At 43.0% G+C, this 22,818-nt stretch overlaps 2 protein-coding genes across 5 annotated transcripts in view; both read right to left on the reverse strand.

Moving 5' to 3' along the window:
- The window catches only part of LOC129854844 (protein unc-13 homolog A-like), a 104,344-nt gene extending 85,182 nt beyond the window's left edge, over positions 1–19,162 (reverse strand). Inside the window, exon 1 of the mRNA XM_055921977.1 lies at positions 17,777–19,162. Coding sequence (XP_055777952.1) covers positions 17,777–17,798 — 22 coding nt within the window. The 5' untranslated portion in view covers positions 17,799–19,162. The remainder of the gene's footprint in view (positions 1–17,776) is intronic.
- Positions 19,163–19,256: 94 nt separating this feature from the next.
- On the reverse strand, positions 19,257–22,816 carry LOC129855172 (SWI/SNF-related matrix-associated actin-dependent regulator of chromatin subfamily E member 1-related-like). 4 transcript variants are annotated; one of them, XM_055922568.1, is made up of 8 exons: positions 22,732–22,816; positions 21,679–21,882; positions 21,254–21,374; positions 21,036–21,088; positions 20,851–20,920; positions 20,538–20,753; positions 20,080–20,212; positions 19,257–19,865 (listed from the first exon to the last, which is right to left on the reverse strand). In XM_055922568.1, the coding sequence occupies exons 1-8, from the start codon at positions 22,807–22,809 to the stop codon at positions 19,853–19,855; spliced, it is 888 nt and encodes a 295-aa protein (XP_055778543.1). In that variant the 5' UTR covers positions 22,810–22,816; the 3' UTR covers positions 19,257–19,852. The 4 variants fall into 4 exon arrangements, with proteins under 4 accessions (XP_055778543.1, XP_055778542.1, XP_055778541.1 ...); XM_055922567.1 differs by having other exon boundaries at positions 21,036–21,091; XM_055922566.1 differs by having other exon boundaries at positions 22,653–22,784.
- Positions 22,817–22,818: the final 2 nt, after the last annotated feature.

Raw genomic sequence — 22,818 nt, forward strand, 5'->3', positions numbered from 1 at the left:
GTCATCAAAGTTTGTACCGACAGATGTAGCCTAGAGAATAGCCTATCATTATAGAATATACATAACATGCATCCTCCAATTGTAACGTGCCTATGCCCAGACATGGACTATTCTGCTTTAGCTAACCATCCTAAAATCTTGTTAGAAATTAGGTGCTTTTGGTGTAACAGTAATGTTATAGGCCTACTATGCTATGCTATTATATTCGGTTCTATTATTTAAAATACTAATTCATCTTTATGTGATCTTGCGAGACATTGATTCACCTTTGATCGAACTTTACTAAACTAGCACCATTGTGAGAAGTGATAATCTTCTATTTGTAATAACAATAATAATAATAATAATAATAATAAGTGATGAGTAGGCCTATTAGGCGTAGGCAACAGATCTTGATGAGATGTCATTTTAAGCGATTGGAGCGTCGTTCGGGGTGCTGAAAGGACAGCACCAGGATCATGCAATGACGTTGAACAGATGTGTGGTGCTGAAGGACAGCTTAAGGATAGCTCTACCGTTCGGTCAGTTCAGGAACAAACAACAATAATTTGAGGTAGGCCTATAGCCTAATAGACATATGACTATGTGGTACAGCAGCTATAGCCCAATGTAAATACAAATAAATATATCTTAGCATCATTGCACTGTTTGTGAGGTCAGCTTTATTGCTGTAGCTTACACTCTGTATCGTAAATACACTTTTATTTGATTAGCTTGAACACATGGCTACAATATACCCCATTACAGAATAAAAGAAAACAGAGAGGTGAACTATTAATTCATATAATTTATTAGCATAGCTTAAACATGCTACCAAATTAACTGACAAAGTAGTGAACCTAAATCATTACTGCAAAGAATTGAAGGAAGTATTAAAAACAGCCATAAAATCAAGCTTTGTTGTGGTGTATTTGTGCATCTCAATAAACTATAACCTAAATGCATTATTACCTCCAACTTGGCCCAATTCACATTTCCAATTTCCTACCCTGACATACCAAGCTAGAACAGGCCCTGCGTCTCAACCAATAGCCAATGTAGGCTAAATACCCCAACCAGGGCTACAGCAACTTCCAGAGAGGGTCAGTCTCCTTGGGCTTTTAGGTGGACACTCTAGTTTGGCTGTCCTCGGCAGAACAGGGTCACTGTAACCAAGTGGTCACATATCGTTCTGGGTTCCACTTTGCAAGAGGGGGTTCGGGGAGTTTTATGAACATCAAGGCAGACGCACAGAGAATTATTATTTATTTTCAACATTCTGATTGGCCAAAGTGATCAAGCCTCCGACGGGTCTCTGCAGTGCACACACGTAGCCTATAGTTCTTCATCATTCTCGCCACTGCCAGACAGAAGACAGAAAAAAACATAATTTACCTACCTCTAGGCTCCTATACATATTTATTTGGTTTGTCATTCTATCGTTTTTCATGAAATTTTAGTGGTAATTAAATATAACTTATTAAAACATCATCAGAATGAATCTTACAGAAATAGTTTTACCAGATCCGTGAATTCTCAAATTGAAAGAAGTGAGGGAGTGCCGCTCCTCCTTGCTCCGGCAGCACTACACCCCTAGTGTGCACGCACAAGTAGTCACAGGTAGGATGAAAGGGGGCAGTGAGGCCGACAGTGAGGCTGTATGACACAATGGAAGCAGGTTGGTTAAGGCAGGGTTTCCCAAACTCGGTAAGCGTTTTATTTTTGGACCCTGGAACTACGCAGCTGATTCAAATAACCAACTAAGGGGGGGGGTTAGGAAACCCTGTGTTAAGGTAAAGGTACCACTATCATCTCTTATGGGCTCACTTTAGGCAACCAGGACTTTTTTTATCACGTACTCTGACGTCAACTGGCCCATTCATTATTAATGAATCCCGCGCCCACCCGCCTGCCCTGCCGATGCCAAGCACCCCCATGTTCAGGGCATTAATATTCAAAGGTTTCCATCTAATCCCCACTGAACGCCTCCATTCACTTCATCTCCAAAAGCTGCAGTTAAGAAAAGGAAAAGAAGGAAAGTGGTCCACTTGCAATCCCAGAGTTGGCTAAATGAACCTCAAAGGATTTTCTCTGGGGGCACACTGGAATGTAACACTGATGCCCGCAAGTAGCGCATACGCGGAGAGTGCTAAATATCTACTAACCCATTTTCTATAATTATGGGTTTAACTGGAGCCCTCTGACCTATATGAATAATCCATATCATAACAATTATCACAAGAATGTGAATTATTCTTATTCTTAACTGACTTGCCTAGTTAAATAAAGGTTTAAAAAAAGCATCATGACAATACTGGATGTACTTAAAATAGCTCATCCCAACAGACCCTGAGGATGATGTTTGTTTTATCTGAATATCAATCTAACCTGCTAGTCTGCAGGGGAGGAGGAGGAGTTAGACCAGGGGTCGTTAACAGGCAGCGCCGTTTTACAAAGTTTTTAGGACATCTGTATTCCCCCACACACAAAAAAAGATGTGATTGTGTGTTAATGTAATAAAGGTATGAAATTAGTGTTATTTTCAAATACAATCTCTTTTTAGGCTTAGTTGTGGACAATTTGCAGTGTACAAATTATAATTATGTTGCGGAGCCCAGACCATTCGCTCTGAGTTAGTTGCCTGAGTTAGAGAATGCACTTAACCAACTTCAGAGCTAAGTCTTTCATGATATCATTACTCAATCTAACAGCCTACTTTCTCCCCTTCGGTGTGAATCCACGGAACACTGCAAAATACAAACAACAAAAGAGACGTTGAGCTCCATTATTACCCCCCCCCCCCCCCCCCCCTGAGGATTCTACTCAGTCATTCTGCCAGCCTGTTCAGCTGTCTATTCCTCAACACCTCCGCCTCAGCCAACCATGTCCCACCCTCCCTCCAACACAGTGCCCTCCCCATCATTAGCCTTGATTCACTGCCTGGATTTCCCCTTTCTCTCTCCCTCCTGTCTCTCTCTCTATCTCTCTCACTCCCACACTCTCCTCCTGCCATGTGGTGTGTGTATACCATCTATTTTTCTTGTGTTCCATTAATCTCTCTGTGCAGCCAAGCAAGGGAGGAGCAGAACAGAGCCACGCTGCACCTCCACCACTAAAATAATTGTAGCGGATTGGAGGTTTGGGGGTGGTGGTGGAGAGGGGTAGGAGAGGGGTACTCACGCCACTCACAGGCACAATGCTAAAGCATCTTCGCTGTGATGGCAGGAGGGTTTACAAAAAAAACTAAGGCAACATTTTGTGCAAACCCTCAGAAATGTGTCCTCTTCCTTACAACAGCAATTACAGATTCTCTTCGCTCTTTGCAGCAAATAATGCCGCTCTCGGCCTACAGAGGGTTTTATTGCCTGAGATTTTCCAATCAAAAGCTTACAAGCACCTCATACATCAGAGCAGTTGTATTTGTACCAAGAGCAAGCAACAGCAATATAATTCAAACCTGTAACATGCAGGAATTCTCAGTTATGAAAAAACAGAAGAAGGAGCTAGAAAATAAAAATGATCTGAAAGGCAGGAATGAGACAACATAATTTATTAATCCCACCATATCATCTTATTCTATCTAATTGAAGGGGAAATTAAGTCACTCACTCACCCCATACTCAGGGGAGTATAGTGAAATGAATCTTGATTATAACGTGATAATAGTCAACATAATCAAAGGTCAAGGCTGTGTAATTTAACAGGATCCAATTAAAATGCGCCCTTATGAAGAATAAGGGCACATAAAAAAAACATTGAATCCACAGAAATGGAAAAATGGAATTAAAGCCAAGGGCTTGCTTTCTTTCAAAGAGAAGCCTGATTCTTGCCTTCTCCGAGGCAAGATACAGGCATCATGTATTCAGAACGTAAACAGAGCATGAGATAATGTAATATCGTGTCTGATTATATGGAACTGAACAAGCCTCGGCTGGCGCAAGATAATTATCCTTGCATTGGATTACAGCATTATTCATGCTAGCTAGCTGTGCCACTGAACACATTACATGCTGGGGAATACACTGAGAGCTTCAGTGGATGTTCATGTGGGAAGAAGAAATGACTGAGTGTTTCTCAAATAAAAACAAGCCCATTCATTACAGCAAGGAAGTGTGTGTGTGTACTGTTTGACATGGTAATGTGACTCTAGGCACAATGAAGCTAGGAATCTGCTCTCTCCCAGAGCACTGAGCAAGCCTCTTCCTTATCACTAATGATCTGAAGATATGCAAATAGACCTACAGTGCCTACAGAAAGTATTCATACCCCTTGACATACTCCACATTTTGATGTGTTACAGCCTGAATTCAAAATTTATTATGTATTTTTTTCACCCATCGGCACACAATACCACATGATGACAAAGCGAAAAACATGTTTTTCGATTTTTTTTTATGAAATAGGACTACAGCATTATCTAATTTACATAGGTATTCACACCCCTGAATCGATACTTTGTAGAAGCATCTTTAGCAGCGATTAGAACTGTGAGTCTTTCAAGGTACAGTACCAGTCAAAAGTTTGAACACACCGAATCATTTGAAGGTTTTCTTTATTTTTACTATTTTCTACATTGTAGAATAATACTAAAGACATCAAAACTATGAAATAACACATATGGAATCATGTAGTAACCAAAAAAGTGTTAAACAAATCCAAAAGCCTTTAACAGCTTTGCACACGCTTGGCATTCTCTCAACCAGCTTCATGAGGTAGTCACCTGGAATGCATTTCCATTAACAGGTGTGCCTTGTTAAAAGTTAATTTGTGGAATTTCTTTCCTTCTTAATGCGTTTGAGCCAATCAGTTGTATTGTGACAAGGTAAGGGTGGTACAGTGCATTGCAAAAGTATCCGAGGACACACTGAAAAGGAGTGATATGGAGTGAGGAATGCACCAGGGAGTTCTGTGCGTATTCGGCCCAGGCTAGATAGCGACTCCACTCGTGTGGTTGGTGGGTGCAGTGTTGGCAAAGGTACTTCCCCATTTCCTGATTCAGGCGTTCCGTCTGCCCGTTGGTTTGGGGATGGTATCCAGAGGATAGGCTGGATACCACCCAGTTAGTCGCAGAAGGCTCGCCACACCCTGGAGACGAACTGGGGTCCCTGATCCGAAACGATATCTTCCGGGATCCCATACAGACAAAACACCTGTTGGAACATGCACTCGGCAATTTCCATGGCATTAGGTAGAAGCGGAAGGGTGATGAGTCGGCACATCTTGGAGAACCGGTCCACTACAACTAAAATAGTCATGAAGCCGGAAGAGTCTGGCAGATCCATGAGGAAATCCACGGCGATACGGAACTATGGTCTGTGTTGTGTAGGTAAAGGCTCGAGATTACCGCTAGGTAGTTGGCGAGGGCTATTTGCCCAAGCACAGACGGGACACGAAAGAACATAATCATGGACGTCGGCTGTTAGGGATGACCACCAGAACTTGCGCAGAAGCTCCGTGGTCCGGGTGATTCTGGGATGGCCAGAACTCAGCAAGGTATGGCACCACGGCATTAGTTAGGTCTTGCCTGCAGGGGTTTCTGGAGGTGCTGGGTTGTGGCGTAGAGCCTCTTGGATGGCTGCTTAGATTTCCCACTGTATGGGTCCCACGACACAAGACGGCGGCAGGATGGGCTCGGGAGCTGGGTTAGAGGAAGAGGCGTCAAATAGACGGGATAAGGAATGAGCCTTCACATTTTTCTTGCGGGGCAGGTAGGTGACTATGAAGTTGAATCGGGTGAAGAAGAGTGCCCAGCGAGCCTGTCTGGGGTTGAGCCTCTTAGCACTTCTTAAGTACTCCAAATTGCGGTGGTCGGTAAGAACAAGAAATGGGTGATGAGCTCCCTCTAATCAGCGGCACCACTCTTCGATAGCCGACCTCGGATGCATCCACCTCCAGAACAAAAGGAAGGGTAGGCTCTGGCTGCCTAAGGATGGGTGCAGAGGTGAAGAGGCATTTGAAGGTCTCAAATGCAGTAAGGGCGATGTCGGTCCATTGGAGTGTATGGGTTTTTTGACTGGTGAGAGCTGAGAGAGGAGCGGTTGTGCTGCTGCAGTTTCGGATGAACCGGCGGTAGTAGTTGGAGAATCCTAGGAAATGTTGTAGTTCCTTTACGGTGGCAGGTTTGGTCCAGTTAAGCACGGCTGTGACTTTGCCTTCGTCAATGTTGACCCTTCCTGGTGTCAGCACGTGCTGTACATGTTCTATAAGGGAGTGAGAGTAGATCAAGTTATCACCAATGTACACGATGAGGAACTGGTTGATCATGTCCTGGAAAACGTAATTAATGAAGGACTGGAAGACTGCGGGAGCATTGGTGAGACCATAGGGCATAACCAGGTATTCATAGTAACCCCTAGCGGTGATGAACCCCACTTCGGATACGGACCAAGTTGTAAGCACTATGTAGGTAGATGGTAGCCTGCCCAACTTGTACTACTGCGGCCGGAATCAGAGGAAGAGGGAAGCGAATCTTGATGGTAAGGTCATTGAGGGGTCGGTAATCTATGCAGAGACGGAGAATAGCATCCTTTTTTTTTACAAAAACGAAAATGGATGCAGCCGGAGACGTGGATGGACGGATGAATCCCACGTTGAGAGCCTCTTCTACATAGGTGTCCATAGCCTCATTCTATGGGATGGACAAGGCGTAGATCCGCCCCTTAGGGGGCGATGCCCCAGGAAGGAGGTCGGTTGCGCAGTCCTCCGGGCGATGAGGGGGCAGAATGAACACCTTTTTCTTGCTGAAGACACCCAGGAACTGGGCATATACAGGTGGGATGTGGGTTGGAATGGCAGACTCCGATCCTTCTATAGAGGTGGCTCGACAGGGTAGACTGAAGCAGTTCTTAAAATAGATGGAGACCATGACAGCAGTTCCCCTTGCCGCCAGGAGATGGCAGGGTTGTGAAGGCTTAGCCAGGGGTGAACGAGGATGAGGAGTTCTTTAGGTGAAGACAACATCATTAACTGAATGACCTCAGAGTGAAGGAGGCCAATCTGAAGGGTGATACTGTCGGTCATGCGTGTCACAAGATCAGTTCCGAGAGGTTGTCCATTCAGCGCATTAATCCTAAAGGGAGGATTAACAGGGATTAGCTTGACCCTTATCTGTTGTGCCAATTGTTCATCAATGACATTTCCTGCAGCCCCTCGAGTCCACTAGTCCCTCCAGAAACTGATTGACCCCATTAGCAGAAAGAAGGGCCGGGATCCCAAACTGCAGCCAAGACCTCAGAAAAAAATTGTAGACCTCAAGTCTGGTTCATCCTTGGGAGCAATTTCCAATCACCTGAAGGTACCATGTTCATCTGTACAAACAATAGTACGCAAGTATAAACACCATGGGACCATGCAGAATTCATACCGCTCAGGAAGAAGACGTGTTCTGTCTCTTAAAGATGAACGTACTTTGTTGCGAAAAGTGCAAATCAATCCCAGAACAACAGCAAGGACCTTGTGAAGATGCTGGAGGAAACGGGTACAAAAGTATCTATATCCACAGTAAAACAAGTCCTATGTCGACATAACCTGAAAGGCCGCTCAGCAAGTAAGAAGCCACTGCTCCAAAACTGCCATAAAAAAGCCAGACTACGGTTTGCAACTGCACATGGGGACAAAGATGTCCTCTGGTCTGTCCTCTGGTCTGATGAAATGTCCTCTGGTCTGATGAAACAAAAATAGAGCTGTTTGACCATAATGACCATCATTATGTTTGGAGGAAAAAGGAGGAAGCTTGCAAGCTCAAGAACACCATCCCAACCGTGAAGTACGGGGGTGGCAGCATCATGTTGTGGAGGTCCTTTGCTGCAGGAGGGACTGGTGCACTTCACAAAATAGATGGCATCATGAGGTAGGAAAATTGTGTGGATATATTGAAGCAACATCTCAAGACATCAGTCAGGAAGTTAAAGCTTGGTCGCAAATGGGTCTTCCAAATTGACAATGACCCCAAGCATACTTCCAAAGTTGTGGCAAAATGGCTTAAGGACAACAAAGTTAAGGTATTGGAGGGCCATCACAAAGCCCTGACCTCAATCCCATAGATAATTTGAGGGCAGAACTGAAAATGCATGTGCGAGCAAGGAGGCCTACAAACCTGACTCAGTTACACCAGCTCTGTCAGGAGGAATGGGCCAAAATTCAACCAACTTATTGTGGGAAGCTTGTGGAAGTCTAGCTGAAATGTTTGACCCAAGTTAAACAATTTAAAGGCAATGCTACTAAATACTAATTTAGTGTATGTACACTTCTGACCCACTGGTAATGTGATGAAAGAAATAAAAGCTGAAATAAATGATTCTCTCTACTATTATTCTGACATTTCACATTTTTTAAATAAAGTGGTGATCATAACTGACCTAAGACAGGGAATTGTTACGAGGATTAAATGTCAGGAATTGTGAAAACTGAGTTTAAATGTATTTGGCTAAGGTGTATGTAAACGTGTATGTAAAAAGGTGTATGTAAACTAAATGTATTTGGCTAAGGTGTTGTAAACAGGATGCATGTTTTGGAATATTTGTATTCTGTACAGGTTTCCTTCTTTCGCGCTGTCAATTAGGTTAGTATTGTGGAGTTACTACAATGTTTTTGATCCATCCTCAGTTTTCTCCTATCATATCCATTTAACTCTGTAACTGGGCTCATGGTGAAATCCCTGAGCAGTTTCCTTCCTCTCCGGCAACTGAGTTAGGAAGGACGCCTGTACCTTTGTCGTGACTGGGTCTATTGATACACCATCCAAAGTGTAATGAATAACTTCACCATGCTCAAAGGGATATTCAATGTCTACTTTTTTTTATCAATAGGTGCATTTCTTTGAAAACCTCCCTGGTCTTTGTGGTTGAATTTGTTTTTGAAATTCACTGCTCGACTGAGGCCCCTTACAGATAATTGTATGTGTGGGGTGCATGCATAGATGAGGTAGTCGTTCAAAAATAATTTACAACGCTATTATTGCATACAGAGTCCATGGAAGTTATGTAACTTGTTAAGCACATTTAGGCTTGCCATAACAAAGGGATGTAATACTTATTGACTCAAGACATTTCAGCTTTTATTTCTTTAATTAATTTGTAAAAAACATTAAAATAAAATAATACTAATTCCACTGACATTATGGGGTATTGTGTGTAGGCCAGTGAGAAAAAAAATCTGAGTGTAATCCATTTTAAATTCAGGCTGTAGGACAACAAAATTTGGAAAAAGTCAAGGGCTGTGACTACTTTCTTAAAGCCCTGTATAGGCCGAGTTATATTCATGCATTTACAAAAAATGGTAACAGTGGGGACGCTTCCTCTCCCCTGGGTTGTTGTTGCTGCCATATCTACATGTATTAAAGACCTAGAAAAGTCCCCGTGAAGTCTCTCAAGCTCACCGTGGCAACTGGATGTTAACCAAAAATAACCACTAACATAGCTGTACACTCAATACTAATGGGAAAGCGCCCAAATGCCAGGGAAGAGGGTTGCTATGCCAACAAAGCTTGAGGATATTGAGGGTACATCTGGGGATCTGTCTCAATCCTGACATCTGTGCAATCAGCTTGTTTATACAACAACGGTGCCAAGAACATATCCTGTCACAAACACTTTGGAGTGGGCGGTTTGGGTTGCTGAGGGTGGCATGTCGCTCTACCTCTACGTATAGTACCTTGATATATGACAATAACATAGAACTGCCCTAATCTATAACAGGCAGGCTACTAACAAATTAAAACCGACAAGCTACAGAGGGAGCAAAAAGGGTCAAAAGGATTCACAAAACTGCTGATATTCAAACAACCTGACCCAGAAACAGACTTGTCACCAGGCTGCTCGTTATGGCGCACACCTGTCACCATTGTTTCACGCATCAGCACATAATGACACTCATCTGCACTCCATCACCTCCTTGATTACCTGCCCTATATATGTCACTCCCTTTGGTTCCTTCCCCAGGCATCATTGTTTCATGTCTGTGTGCTGTTAGTGTGTTTTGTTTTGTATTATGTTCCGTTTATTTTAATAAAATACTCACTCCCTGAACTTGCTTCCAGACTCTCAGTGTTACAAGACTATTCCAAATGTGCTCTGATGTCAGTTAAACATCTAGTTTTGATAGAAATTTGGTTGAATTGTCAACTAACGTGAAATCAACTAAGTATTTCACCATAACATTGAATTTAAGTTAAAAGTTGGGTGGAAAAAAGGCAAAATTCCCATACCTTGATCACTATTTGCAAATCCAATCAGTATTCCACGTTGATTCAACATCAGCATTCTGAATTGTTTTGTTGAAATTAGGTGGAAACAACGTTGATTCAACCAGTTTTTTCCCAGTTGGTTTTGCCGTTTTAAACTTACAAAACATTTGCTTTTGAGTGTTTTGTTTGGAGAGTAACTGGGAGAGTAAATTGCTTAGGGATTCATGCCAATACCCCATTGCCCAGGGTAAAATCTCTTGGACACACTTTTATCATCCGCTGAGAAATGTATCTCACACAAACAATCAAATCATTCTAGAAGGGGTATATGGCCAACAACACTAATTCAACATAGTAGGCTAGTGCTAGAGGCAATCTACTGTGATCACGGCAGTGAAAGGCTGCATTCAGCAGATTTCCTTGGAAACTCATGATTTCTCAAGAGGAAGGCTGTCATAAGGAATGCAATCATCATTAGCTGACCAAAAGCGAAACAGTCCACTGGGCACAAACTGGTTGAATCGGCATGATTTCAATGAAATTTGTCAACGTGTTGTGATGTGGAATCTGTGGAAAATACATGGATTTGCAAAAAGTCATCAACTGTTGTTTTGAGGGCAAAATTCAACAACAGAGTTATGTCATGATGGTAAGCAATTTTCAACATAGACAACCCTTGTTAGGGTTAGGAGTTAGGTTAAAGGGTTAAGGTTAGGCTTAGGGTTAGCTAAAATGGTTACGTAAGGGTTAGGGGAATGGTTAGCTAACATAATAAGTAGTTGCAAAGTAGCTAAAAAGTAGTAGGTAGTTGAAAAGTTGCTAATTAGCTGACATTCTGATGAGATTCGCCTACCCATCCACCCCGACCAACCACCCTCCTTTCGTTATTGCCTTAAGTAACCTTCGGTCTTATGTAACCATACCAAACGGAACTTATCATACTAATTTTAGTGTCCCAGATTACATTTACTATGTTACGTCTAGTCTGAGACCAGGCTGCCCATCCAGGGTTTTAACCAAGCCCAGCCATATTTAGCTTTGATATTTGTCATTGACTACTGCCAATGAGCTATCGTGAGAATCATTATTGAGAGATCTCATTACTAAATATAGATTCACTATTGCTATCAAAGTCATTCCAAAGGGTAGGTTTAGCAGAGCAAATGAAATGTAACCATACTCTCTCTCTAAGTCATATATCATCAATGATACTATTTAGGCCTAAAATATTTTAGCATTTGCGAAGTCATCAACAGCTACTGTTTCAATTCAAACCAGGGTTCAACAAAAAATAGACATTGTATATATACAGGCCTAGGGTTTCAAGCTTTGGTTGACGTCAAATTTAATCTTCAAGTTAATAATGAATATATTGGATTCACATCTCTATTTCGAATTCGAATCCAAGATGGCGTAGCAGTCAGATGTCCATTGTCCTCGTCTTGTCCCGTGTATATATATTTTATATATTTTTCTTCGCATATCTTTTTATATATATATTCTTTTCTTCTTAAAAACTCAACTTCAAAACACTCTCCTGCAACCCACCTCACCAAATGTGGTGCGGATCTGTTTTTTTTTTTCTTCCTCAAAAGTATTATTCACCTCGTATCCGAAATCTACAACAGAAGCTAACCAGAAGTTAGCCAGCTCACAAGCTAACGTTAGTAGTTCAGCTAACCACAGCTAGCGCTCATCAGCTATCCTTTAGCTCGGAAAACTATTGCCAGTTTTGTACAACGCGACTCAGACCAGAGCATACCAGACCTATTTTCTCTCCATATCCCCGGATTTTTACCTCAAGCTCTGGACATTTACACCTGGATCTTGCAGCTAACTAGCTGCTATCCGAGTGACTATCGGCTAACATCAATTCCGGAGCAAACACCAATTATCCCGGAGCTAGCCAGCTGAAGAGTTCCATCAGCCACTCCTGGGCTACAATCACCTATCCGGACCCGTTTTACTGCCGATGCGGAGCCCCACCGGGCCTTCACGACTGGGATACCGACGTTATCTGCCCGAGGGAGTATTTCAACCGGCCCCTCCATCGAGACGTAACCTGAACGTCCATATACTAACTGCGGCCCGCTAATCGTTAGCTGTCTTGAGCATATCGGCTGCTATCTGAACAGGTCTATCGAACAATCTTCTTAGGCCACTATAACTATTTTGACAATTGGATTGGTCCCCTCTACCACAAGGAACCCCACTAATCTACCGACGGAATTGCACGGCGTGGCTAAAAACAGACCTCCATCTTCTGCTAGCTTGCTACCCATGACTAGCTGTCTGAATCACGAAGCTAGCACCAGTTAGCAAACACAATTCTACAACTCACAACCTCTCTTCGCCACCGCCATCCGGCTTGGATTCTCTGTCGACACGACCACGTCTGGTCTGCAGACAAATACCCCATCCGCTGTGCCCTCAACCGGCCTCCGTCTGAGCAGACCCCCTCCGTCTGAGCAGACCACCCCCCCCGGGCTACTAACTTTAAACGCCGCGGGCTAGCTTAGTGGAGGCCTCACTACTCCATCTACGGCTGCCCCCTGGACACTATGATCACTTGGCTACATAGCTGATGCCTGCTTGACTGTCCATTAATTCACGGTACTCCATTCTGTTTATTTGTGTTTTATCTGTCGGCTCTGTGCCTTAACTCAGGATCTGTGTGTAGTTAATCCGACCCTCTCTGCCCAGTCGTCGCCATTTTTACCTTCTGTTGCTGTGTTAGCTGACTAGCTGCTGTTATCTGACCTGCTGTTTTAGCTAGCTCTCCCAATCATGACCTGCAATCACTTTATGCCTTATTGTATGTCTCTCTCAAATATCAATATGCCTTGCATACTGTTGTTCAGGCTAGTTGTCATTGTTTTGGTTTGCAATGGACCCCGTAGTTCCACTCTCCGTACCTCTGATACCTCCTTTGTCCCACCCCCCACACATGCGGTGACCTCACCCATTGAGACCAGCATGTCCAGAGATACAACCTCTCTTATCATCACCCAGTGCCTGGGCTTGCCTCCGCTGTACCCGTGCCCCACCATACCCTGGTCTGCACATTATGCCCAGAATCTATTCTACCACGCCCATAAATCTGCTCCTTTTATTCCTTGTCCCCAACGCTCTAGGCGACCAGTTTTGATAGCCTTTACCCGCACCCTCATCCTACTACTCCTCTGTTCCTCGGGTGATGTGGAGGTAAACCCAGGCCCTGCATGTCCCCAGTCACCCTCATTTTTTGACTTCTGTGATCGAAAAAGCCTTGGCCTCATGCATGTCAACATCAGAAGCCTCCTCCCTAAGTTTGCCTTACTCACCGCTTTAGCACACTCTGCCAACCCTGATGTCCTTGCCGTGTCTGAATCCTGGCTTAGGAAGGCCACCAAAAACTCATACCCAACTATAACACTTTCCGTCAAGATAGAACTGCCAAAGGGGGAGGAGTTGCAATCTACTGCAGAGATAGCCTGCAAAGTTCTGTCATACTTTCCAAGTCTATACCAAAACAGTTCGAACTTCTAATTTTAAAAATTAATCTCTCCAGAAATAAGTCTCTCACTGTTGCCGCCTGCTACCGACCCCCCTCAGCTCCCAGCTGTGCCCTGGACACCATCTGTGAATTGATCGCTCCCCATCTAGCTTCAGAGTTTGTTCTGTTAGGTGACCTAAACTGGGATATGCTTAACACCCCGGCAGTCCTACAATCTAAGCTTGATGCCCTCAATCTCACACAAATCATCAAGGAACCCACCAGGTACAACCCTAAATCCGTAAACATGGGCACCCTAATAGACATTATCCTGACCAACTTGCCCTCCTAATACACCTCTGCTGTCTTCAATCAAGATCTCAGCGATCACTGCCTCATTGCCTGTATCCGCCACGGGTCCACGGTCAAACGACCACCCCTCATCACTGTCAAACGCTCCCTGAAACACTTCTGCGAGCAGGCCTTTCTAATCGACCTGGCCCGGGTACCCTGGAAGGATATTGATCTCATCCCGTCAGTTGAGGATGCCTGGTCATTCTTTAAAAGTTACTTCCTCACCATATTAGACAAGCATGCTCCGTTCAAAAAATGCAGAACCAAGAACAGATATAGCCCTTGGTTCACTCCAGACCTGACTGCCCTCGACCAGCACAAAAACATCCTGTGGCGAACTGCAATAGCATCGAAGAGCCCCCGTGATATGCAACTGTTCAGGGAAGTCAGGAACCAATACACGCAGTCAGTCAGGAAAGCAAAGGCCAGCTTTTTCAAGCAGAAATTTGCATCCTGTAGCTCTAACTCCAAAAAGTTCTGGGATACTGTAAAGTCCATGGAAAACAAGAGCACCTCCTCCCAGCTGCCCACTGCACTGAGGCTAGATAACACGGTCACCACTGATAAGTCCGTGATAATCGAAAACTTCAACAAACATTTCTCAATGGCTGGCCATGCCTTCCACCTGGCGACTCCAACCTTGGCCAGCAGCCCCGCCCCCCCCCGCTGCTACTCGCCCAAGCCTCCCCAGCTTCTCCTTTACCCATATCCAGATAGCAGATGTTCTGAAAGAGCTGGAAAACCTGGACCCATACAAATCAGCTGGGCTTGACAATCTGGACCCCCTATTTCTGAAACTGTCCGCCGCCATTGTCGCACCCCCTATTACCAGCCTGTTCAACCTCTCCTTCGTATCATCTGAGATCCCCAAGGATTGGAAAGCTGCCGCTGTCATTCCCCTCTTCAAAGGGGGAGACACCCTGGACCCAAACTGTTACAGACCTATATCCATCCTGCCCTGCCTAGCTAAGGTCTTCGAAAGCCAAGTCAACAAACAGATCACTGACCATCTCGAATCCCACCGTACCTTCTCCGCTGTGCAATCCGGTTTCCGAGCCGGTCACGGGTGCACCTCAGCCACGCTCAAGGTACTAAACGATATCATAACCGCCATCGATAAAAGACATTACTGTGCAGCCGTCTTCATCGACCTGGCCAAGGCTTTCGACTCTGTCAATCACCATATTCTTATCGGCAGACTCAATAGCCTCGGTTTTTCTAATGACTGCCTTGCCTGGTTCACCAACTACTTTGCAGACAGAGTTCAGTGTGTCAAATCGGAGGACATGTTGTCCGGTCCTCTGGCAGTCTCTATGGGGGTACCACAGTGTTCAATTCTCGGGCCGACTCTTTTCTCTGTATACATCAATGATGTTGCTCTTGCTGCGGGCGATTCCCTGATCCACCTCTACGCAGACGACACCATTCTGTATACTTCCGGCCCTTCCCTGGACACTGTGCTATCTAACCTCCAAATGAGCTTCAATGCCATACAACACTCCTTCCGTGGCCTCCAACTGCTCTTAAATGCTAGTAAAACCAAATGCATGCTTTTCAACCGTTCGCTGCCTGCACCCGCACGCCCGACTAGCATCACCACCCTGGACGGTTCCGACCTAGAATATGTGGACATCTATAAGTACCTAGGTGTCTGGCTAGACTGCAAACTCTCCTTCCAGACTCATATCAAACATCTCTAATCCAAAATCAAATCTAGAGTCGGCTTTCTATTCCGGAACAAAGCCTCCTTCACTCACGCCGCCAAACTTACCCTAGTAAAACTGACTATCCTACCGATCCTCGACTTCGGCGATGTCATCTACAAAATAGCTTCCAATACTCTACTCAGCAAACTGGATGCAGTTTATCACAGTGCCATCCGATTTTGTTACTAAAGCACCTTATACGACCCACCACCGCGACCTGTATGCCCTAGTCGGCTGGCCCTCGCTACATGTTCGTCGTCAGACCCACTGGCTCCAGGTCATCTACAAGGCTATCCTAGGTAAAGTGCCGCCTTATCTCAGTTCACTGGTCACGATGGCTACACCCACCTGTAGCACACGCTCCAGCAGGTGTATCTCACTGATCATCCCTAAAGCCAAAACCTCATTTGGATGCCTTTCCTTCCAGTTCTCTGCTGCCTGCGACTGGAACGAATTGCAAAAATCTCTGAAGTTGGAGACTTTTATCTCCCTCAACAACTTTAAAAATCTGCTATCCGAGCAGCTAACCGATCGCTGCAGCTGTACATAGTCCATCTGTAAACTACCCACCCAATTTACCTACCTCACCCCCATACTGCTTTTATTTATTTACTTTTCTGCTCTTTTGCACACCAGTATCTCTTCTTGCACATGATCATCTGATGATTTATCACTCCAGTGTTAATCTGCTAAATTGTAATTATTCGATTTATTGCCTACCTCATGCCTTTTGCACACATTGTATATAGATTCTCTTTTTCCTACCATGTTATTGACTTGTTTATTGTTTACTCCATGTGTAACTCTGTGTTGTTGTCTGTTCACACTGCTATGCTTTATCTTGGCCAGGTCGCAGTTGCAAATGAGAACTTGTTCTCAACTAGCCTACCTGGTTAAATAAAGGTTAAATAAAAATAATTAAAAAAAAACATTTCAACCAAAAATCAACCAAAGTTAAAGAATAGGACTAAATCAAATCAAACTTTATTAAAGTGCATTTAAAGTTTGATTTGATAGGATTTAGTCCTATTCTTTAACTTAGATATGTTTGGTCCAGAAAAACTGGAATTAATGTCAGACTAAGTCAGTGGTACAAAATATACATCTCCTTCCAATGTTGATATTTGGTTGCGTTGACAACCAAACACAATTAAACATCACTTTTGCAATACAGTAAATAGTGTATTAACTTGTCAACAAGTTAACAAATTCTATGTTGGATTCACGTCTCCAACTAAACCAAAAGTTAAAGTTAAAGAATATTATTAAGCCAGTGGTTCAGATTAAACTACCCAAGCATTAGATACATCTCATTTAAATGCAGATATTTGGTTGCGTTGTCAACCTAACACAGTTCGATATTACTTTTGTAATACAGTAAATAGCCTAAAGTTAAGGCTATCTTACAAACTAATGTAAGAGTTTTTATTAAACATTAAAATGAGTAACTCATCCATGGCCACATTTTGAGGTTACTGTAACTATAAAAGTTTTATTATGTAATCATAGAAAGCGTGCATGTTCAAGATAGCATGCAAAAAACTGCACAGCGGGAAGAACTCGTTTTAATGTTACTGTACTACTAAGACATAACCTTAATCAAAAGTCTAGTGAGGGGATATGGTAAATAGGACTATCTACTAGAAATCAGACATTTTCATACCACAGGCCTAACATGAGGTTTTCGAATTCTGTTCAAATCCTAATTTGGTGCGGTGAATAGGCTTCTGACAATCAACGTGTTTATGATGACAGTGGTAGCCTATTACGCTTCTTTATCACTAGAAGACACTCCTATAATCAAAAGAAGAATTAAACCAATTAAACAACCATAAAATGTTGGCTACAAAATACAAACATACTGTCAGTTTATTCAGTTAACAGCCAACTTAAATCACATTTAGTAAAAAGAACTTAATTTATAAAACCACAATTGATACATTTTATAGCAGAATGAGATTGAGATTCATTGAAGAAAACAGCCGGCGAAGCAGCTGGTTACCCGACTAAACAAGAGCATTTCTCTCGACAGCCAGTAGGCTACCGCAAGCTTGAAATATGTATGTTTTTATCGCTTACCTCCAACACACAGCAATGACATCTCTTAGCTCTGGCTATGATCGATCCCAGATGTCCACCGGCTTCAATCCGGAGTAGATATCTGTCTCTATAGCCTGTATAAATAGGTGGACGTAATCAGCTCCGCTTCACAACTAAGCTATTGCGTGTCACTGCTATGTGACAATAAAAAAAAGCTGGCCTTTCCCTCTCACTCACTGAGTCTGGATCAATTTGGGGGGAGGGAGGGGGGGTATATTTCCTCCTCCTCAGCTCTCCACTCCCCGACTCACAGCCATCTTGTTCAGCACCACCACTGTAAGGACAGTTCCCAAGAGTGACGTCACGGTAGTGAGGACGGGATGGACCAACGCTGTTTGGGAGTCGGAACACTCTACCTCAACGTTACGTGGCACCCCTGAAAATCTCAAATGTAGACCAGAACATCTTCTAATCTCAGTTAACTGGACCTAAAATAGGATTATAAAGAGTCTTCAAGTCCACTACCAAGGATGACTACAAGCAAGTAGACTTACCCTAGTGCGTACTTTGGGTAAAAAAGAAGGAATACATTAAAGTAGAGAAGTAACCTATTGAATAACTTACATGCAATCTTTACCCTGACAGAATTATATTCTGCGCCTAGAATTAGTCTGCCTCTCCTTGTTCCAATCCAAGCTTTTAGAAACATATTACAGGGCATACTTTGAGGAAAACAATTGAATGTATTTGTCATGTCCTTGAAAAGGGGCAATCAGCTGTTGCTATATACACTGTTCATTTTTTCACTTAAAAATGTATGATATGTACCTATTTATTATTGAAGAATATAATTTATAAATGCCTCACGAGTTTAGTTCAACTGTCTCACCTCATCAGAACCCCAAATATAAGCTTGTTTTTACTCAAATGTCTGTAAAGAAACACTCTATATATCCTTAAAACATCATTACAACTATAATTTTGATATCATGGCTGTTCAGTCCTTGCATCCATAGCTCGGTCTATGAATTTGAGTGGTTACATTTCTCAAGCCCCCAGCTTTTAAACGAAACAGGGACAACACTTTGTTATCGTTTATACTGCCGATTGCTGCTTTAATTAAGTGATAGTAAAAAACACTATAGTAACACATTGGGAAAGGCCTACAGTGAATCAAGAAGATCTAAACCAATTAAACCTGTCAATACTGAGAGTGGATTGAAAAGTCAATCCATGAATGGAAAATTATGAAATTAACTCAAATTTAAAGAAACTGTGTACAACCCAATCAAGCTAACTGACGTTTCTAAATGAGCTATACCACCCTCTGGTGGGGATCTAGAAACTAAGATCAGGCAAGTCTGTCCAAAATAATCTTTTCCATACTTCTGTCCATTGTAAAGTGGCCAGCAAGTGCTATCTGCGGCTATTGAGTCATCAGGCCATTTCAGACAACATCCTCCATGCATCACTATAGGCCCTACGTGCGTCACACTCATCCTTAATGACATCCGGAAAATTACACACATTTACTTTTATTGCAAATTGATAAAACAATTACAAAGAAGACAAACATCCAATTTTAATTAACGCAAATAAACCATGACAACAACAAAAAATCCCTTAATCCAAAACTGCCCACCAGAAAACTAATATCAATTACAATACAAAAAAGTATTCTGAAAACATTGCTATAATCTTTTCCAGTTCATTTTGTCTCTCAGTGGACACCAGTACACTTCCGCAACCTCATTTCCAAGTGGCTTCACTTGAAAAACTCTTAATTCACTCCAAATGCCATTAAAAAGGCATATCAACTGTTTATTCCATTTAACAAAACAAATTAACTACAGATGGAACCAGTTAAGGCAGTTGACATAATGACTGTTCACACCAAGCCTCCAAGGCATATATTCGCCACCAAAACTGTAACAGACTGTACACACATGCAGATGTTCCACAGAGTAATGGTATATGGACTCAACGTTGTGTTTTATCTGTTACATCAGATAGAAATCCCACCTATCCCTTGACTACACTGCGATGGGCACTGATTAGACCTGTCGTTGCACCATCTGGGATCCACATCAAGTGGGAATGGGTGTGGAGGTCGTCTCATAGTTTCTCACTGAAGATAAGGTGAGGGAGGAGACTGTTAGAACAGTGTGACCATCCATAAACTACAAGGTAAGTTGTTGTACTGTATGCATGCAGATCTAGCAAGTGTTTAAATTTGACACAACGTTATAAAGAATGGTAACGCACAAGACTGTAAGTCATGTATGTTCCCTGACATAACTCAGTACATCTCAAGGTATTAGATCTTCTCACAGGTGTGTTACCTGTCAAGGTGAGAAAGGACATCGTGAAGCTGAGCCAGCAAGGCACGGTGCTCATGAGGATTGCTCTCCAGAGTACCACTCAGGCGACTCAGGTAAGAGTCCAGGGTACCAAGAGAGGGGGTCTCACCTGTGCCTGGAGAGAAAGTGTAGTGAAACTAAGGATTCAATTCCTATATGGACAAGATTGGGGGTTGATGGAAGAAATACAAAAATATTGTAGTTTAAAATATTTTGAAAACATTAGAACCAAATCTGTATGTTTCAAAATGTCTTGCTAAGGACAAGTCATCAATGTTGATTTTGGCCTATTCATCAACAAAACACGTTATGTTTTTACGTCTACAAACTACTTTCAAGGTAAGATAACTTCAACATAAGTATAAGCAGCCAAATCATACAGGGAAACTGTGCTATCAGGGTCCGAGATGGATGAGAGGGCCCAGTGACATGGTTCTGACCTGGCAGGGCCACAGTGGACAGGCTGCTGACGAGGGTGTGTTTGATGGCCAGCAGGTGCCTGTGCAGAGCCTGTGTCCGGAGCTCATCCTGCCCCAGTTCAGCTTCCAGTCTCTCTTTAGCGCTGTACATGTCTGAAATGTGCTTCTGCAACACTGCGTTCTGCTCCTCAAACTCCACATTTGCTTTGCGTAAACGCCGCAGCTCCGCTTCCCGGGCTGGGAGCAAAGAAACAACCATTAGTAAGGAAATAGCTAGTACTTTCTTCACTGAAACAGTGTTTGTCCCAGAGACGCTCCTCTGCCTGTCTCATACCCTTGTTCTGGTCCAGGAACTCCTCTGTAAATATTGGAACATCAAATCTGTTGGACAGATGATCTGAACCCTAGAGGACATAATTCAAAACAAATCAACCCGTTAACACATGGCACAAAATCAGAAGTCAGCCTACTCATAACCTCTATTCAGAAACACAACACATTATGCAAGTCTAACTGTACCTTCAGACCAGCTGATCCAGAACTGTTAGCATTGATAATGACAGATGGAGACTCTTCTGAAAAAGAAGATAACATTATTTAAATGCTCAAAGAAGAAAAATGAACAAAATACATAAAAACTGAAAGGAACAGTTTTAACCACCCTGTCAAACTAACAAAATAGAAGGAAGACGTGTCACATATCTCATCTAATAAGTTAGATGTGTCACAACTCTGACCTCTCTTGACCTTCTTGTCCTGGATCTTGGCACTGGTGATCTGATAGGCCTCACTCTGTTGGTATTCTCTCAGCTCCCGGGCATACTGCAGCTTCTCTCGCTCTGCCTCATCCAGGAAGCGCTGTCAGGTCAGCACACAAGCAAACTTCAGTCCACTCCAGACACACACAGAAGAGATCTCAATACACTGGTAGCTTGTATTCCCAGGCTTCTCCTCAACATGATAGCCAGTAGTTGTGAAGGCCTACCTGGGCTTATCAAACAGATCTGGCTAGCCTATAAATATTCAGATAAATATAACTATGCATAAAATTATGCACAATGCTACTGAATGCACTGCCACTAAATACAACGCTGGGGCAAAAAAGTGTATAATTGTTCCTACAACTACATTTCTCTATCCGACCAATAAAGCCTGAAGGTACCTGCTTGTCATGAGGTGCTAAGCGGCTCCACTCTGCGCCCAGCCTCTTGGTGATTTCTGGAAAGGGCAGGTCGGGGTGCTTGGCACGGATCTGCTCCCGCCGTTCATTCAGGAAACGCACATATCCTGTCACTGGTGCCTTGGGACCATTGGGCAACACCTTCTTTCTCTTCTTACCCTTGGGCCAACCTCTCTTCTTCACAGGCTGTACAGAAAGAGAACAGACATGCGATCAAGGATGAAATTATAAAATGCTAGCAATGTGAAAGTGTGTATCAAGAATCAGGAAACATAGCATAACATCATCATCATAACAATGTTTATGCGTTTCTCCAATTTAAAGGGCCAGTGCAGTCAGAATTCTGTTTCTCATGGGTTTTGTATCATATTGTACAACAGCTGATGAAACCAACACTGTAAAACTGTTTAGAAATTTGATAAGTGTTATTTCCTGATAGTTGCTGGTTGAAAACACAATCTACACAGGACCTTCTAATCAGCAGGTTCTGCATGGGTGGAGTTTTGGCTTGCCTGGTGACATCGCCAAGTGGTATAAGTTAATACAGACCAATAAGTAAGAGAGTTCCAAACCGCTAGTTTTTAGATTACATATCGGAAAAGTCTAAGTGGGATCCTTGGTATGTCCAACTCTGACATCACCCCATTGAAGTTGAAATGTAAAATGGTTAAGGTTTATGGTTGGCATGTCCCAAGGAGCCTGGATTGCACTAACCATTACATATCCCTCCCCACTCCAGACAGTCCTAGCTAAATTCTTGCTTGGGAAATAGTATTTTGGTGAAAAGCTATTTATTTCTTTTTGACCAATTTAATGGAAAATTATTACAGTAAGGGACTTAAACTGTTACACAGAAAGTATTTGATATTAGGATACAAAACAGTTGCATTGGGCCTTTAAGCTAGATCAGTTCATAGAATGGTAACAACACGTAGGAAACAATGAGATAACCATACAGTGGGTAGTCTGTGTATACACAGATTAGAGACAGTACTGTTATTCATGTCAGTATGGGGCCATTTCCCCTTCTCTTGCCTCTTCTTGTACTGCATCAGAGGACTGCGTGCCTCTTGGTGGAGGTCCATCATTTTGCTCCTGCTTCACACCACCCATGATATCGTT

The sequence above is a fragment of the Salvelinus fontinalis genome, chromosome 5, assembly GCF_029448725.1.
Source record: "Salvelinus fontinalis isolate EN_2023a chromosome 5, ASM2944872v1, whole genome shotgun sequence".
In the NCBI taxonomy this organism is placed as follows: domain Eukaryota; kingdom Metazoa; phylum Chordata; class Actinopteri; order Salmoniformes; family Salmonidae; genus Salvelinus; species Salvelinus fontinalis.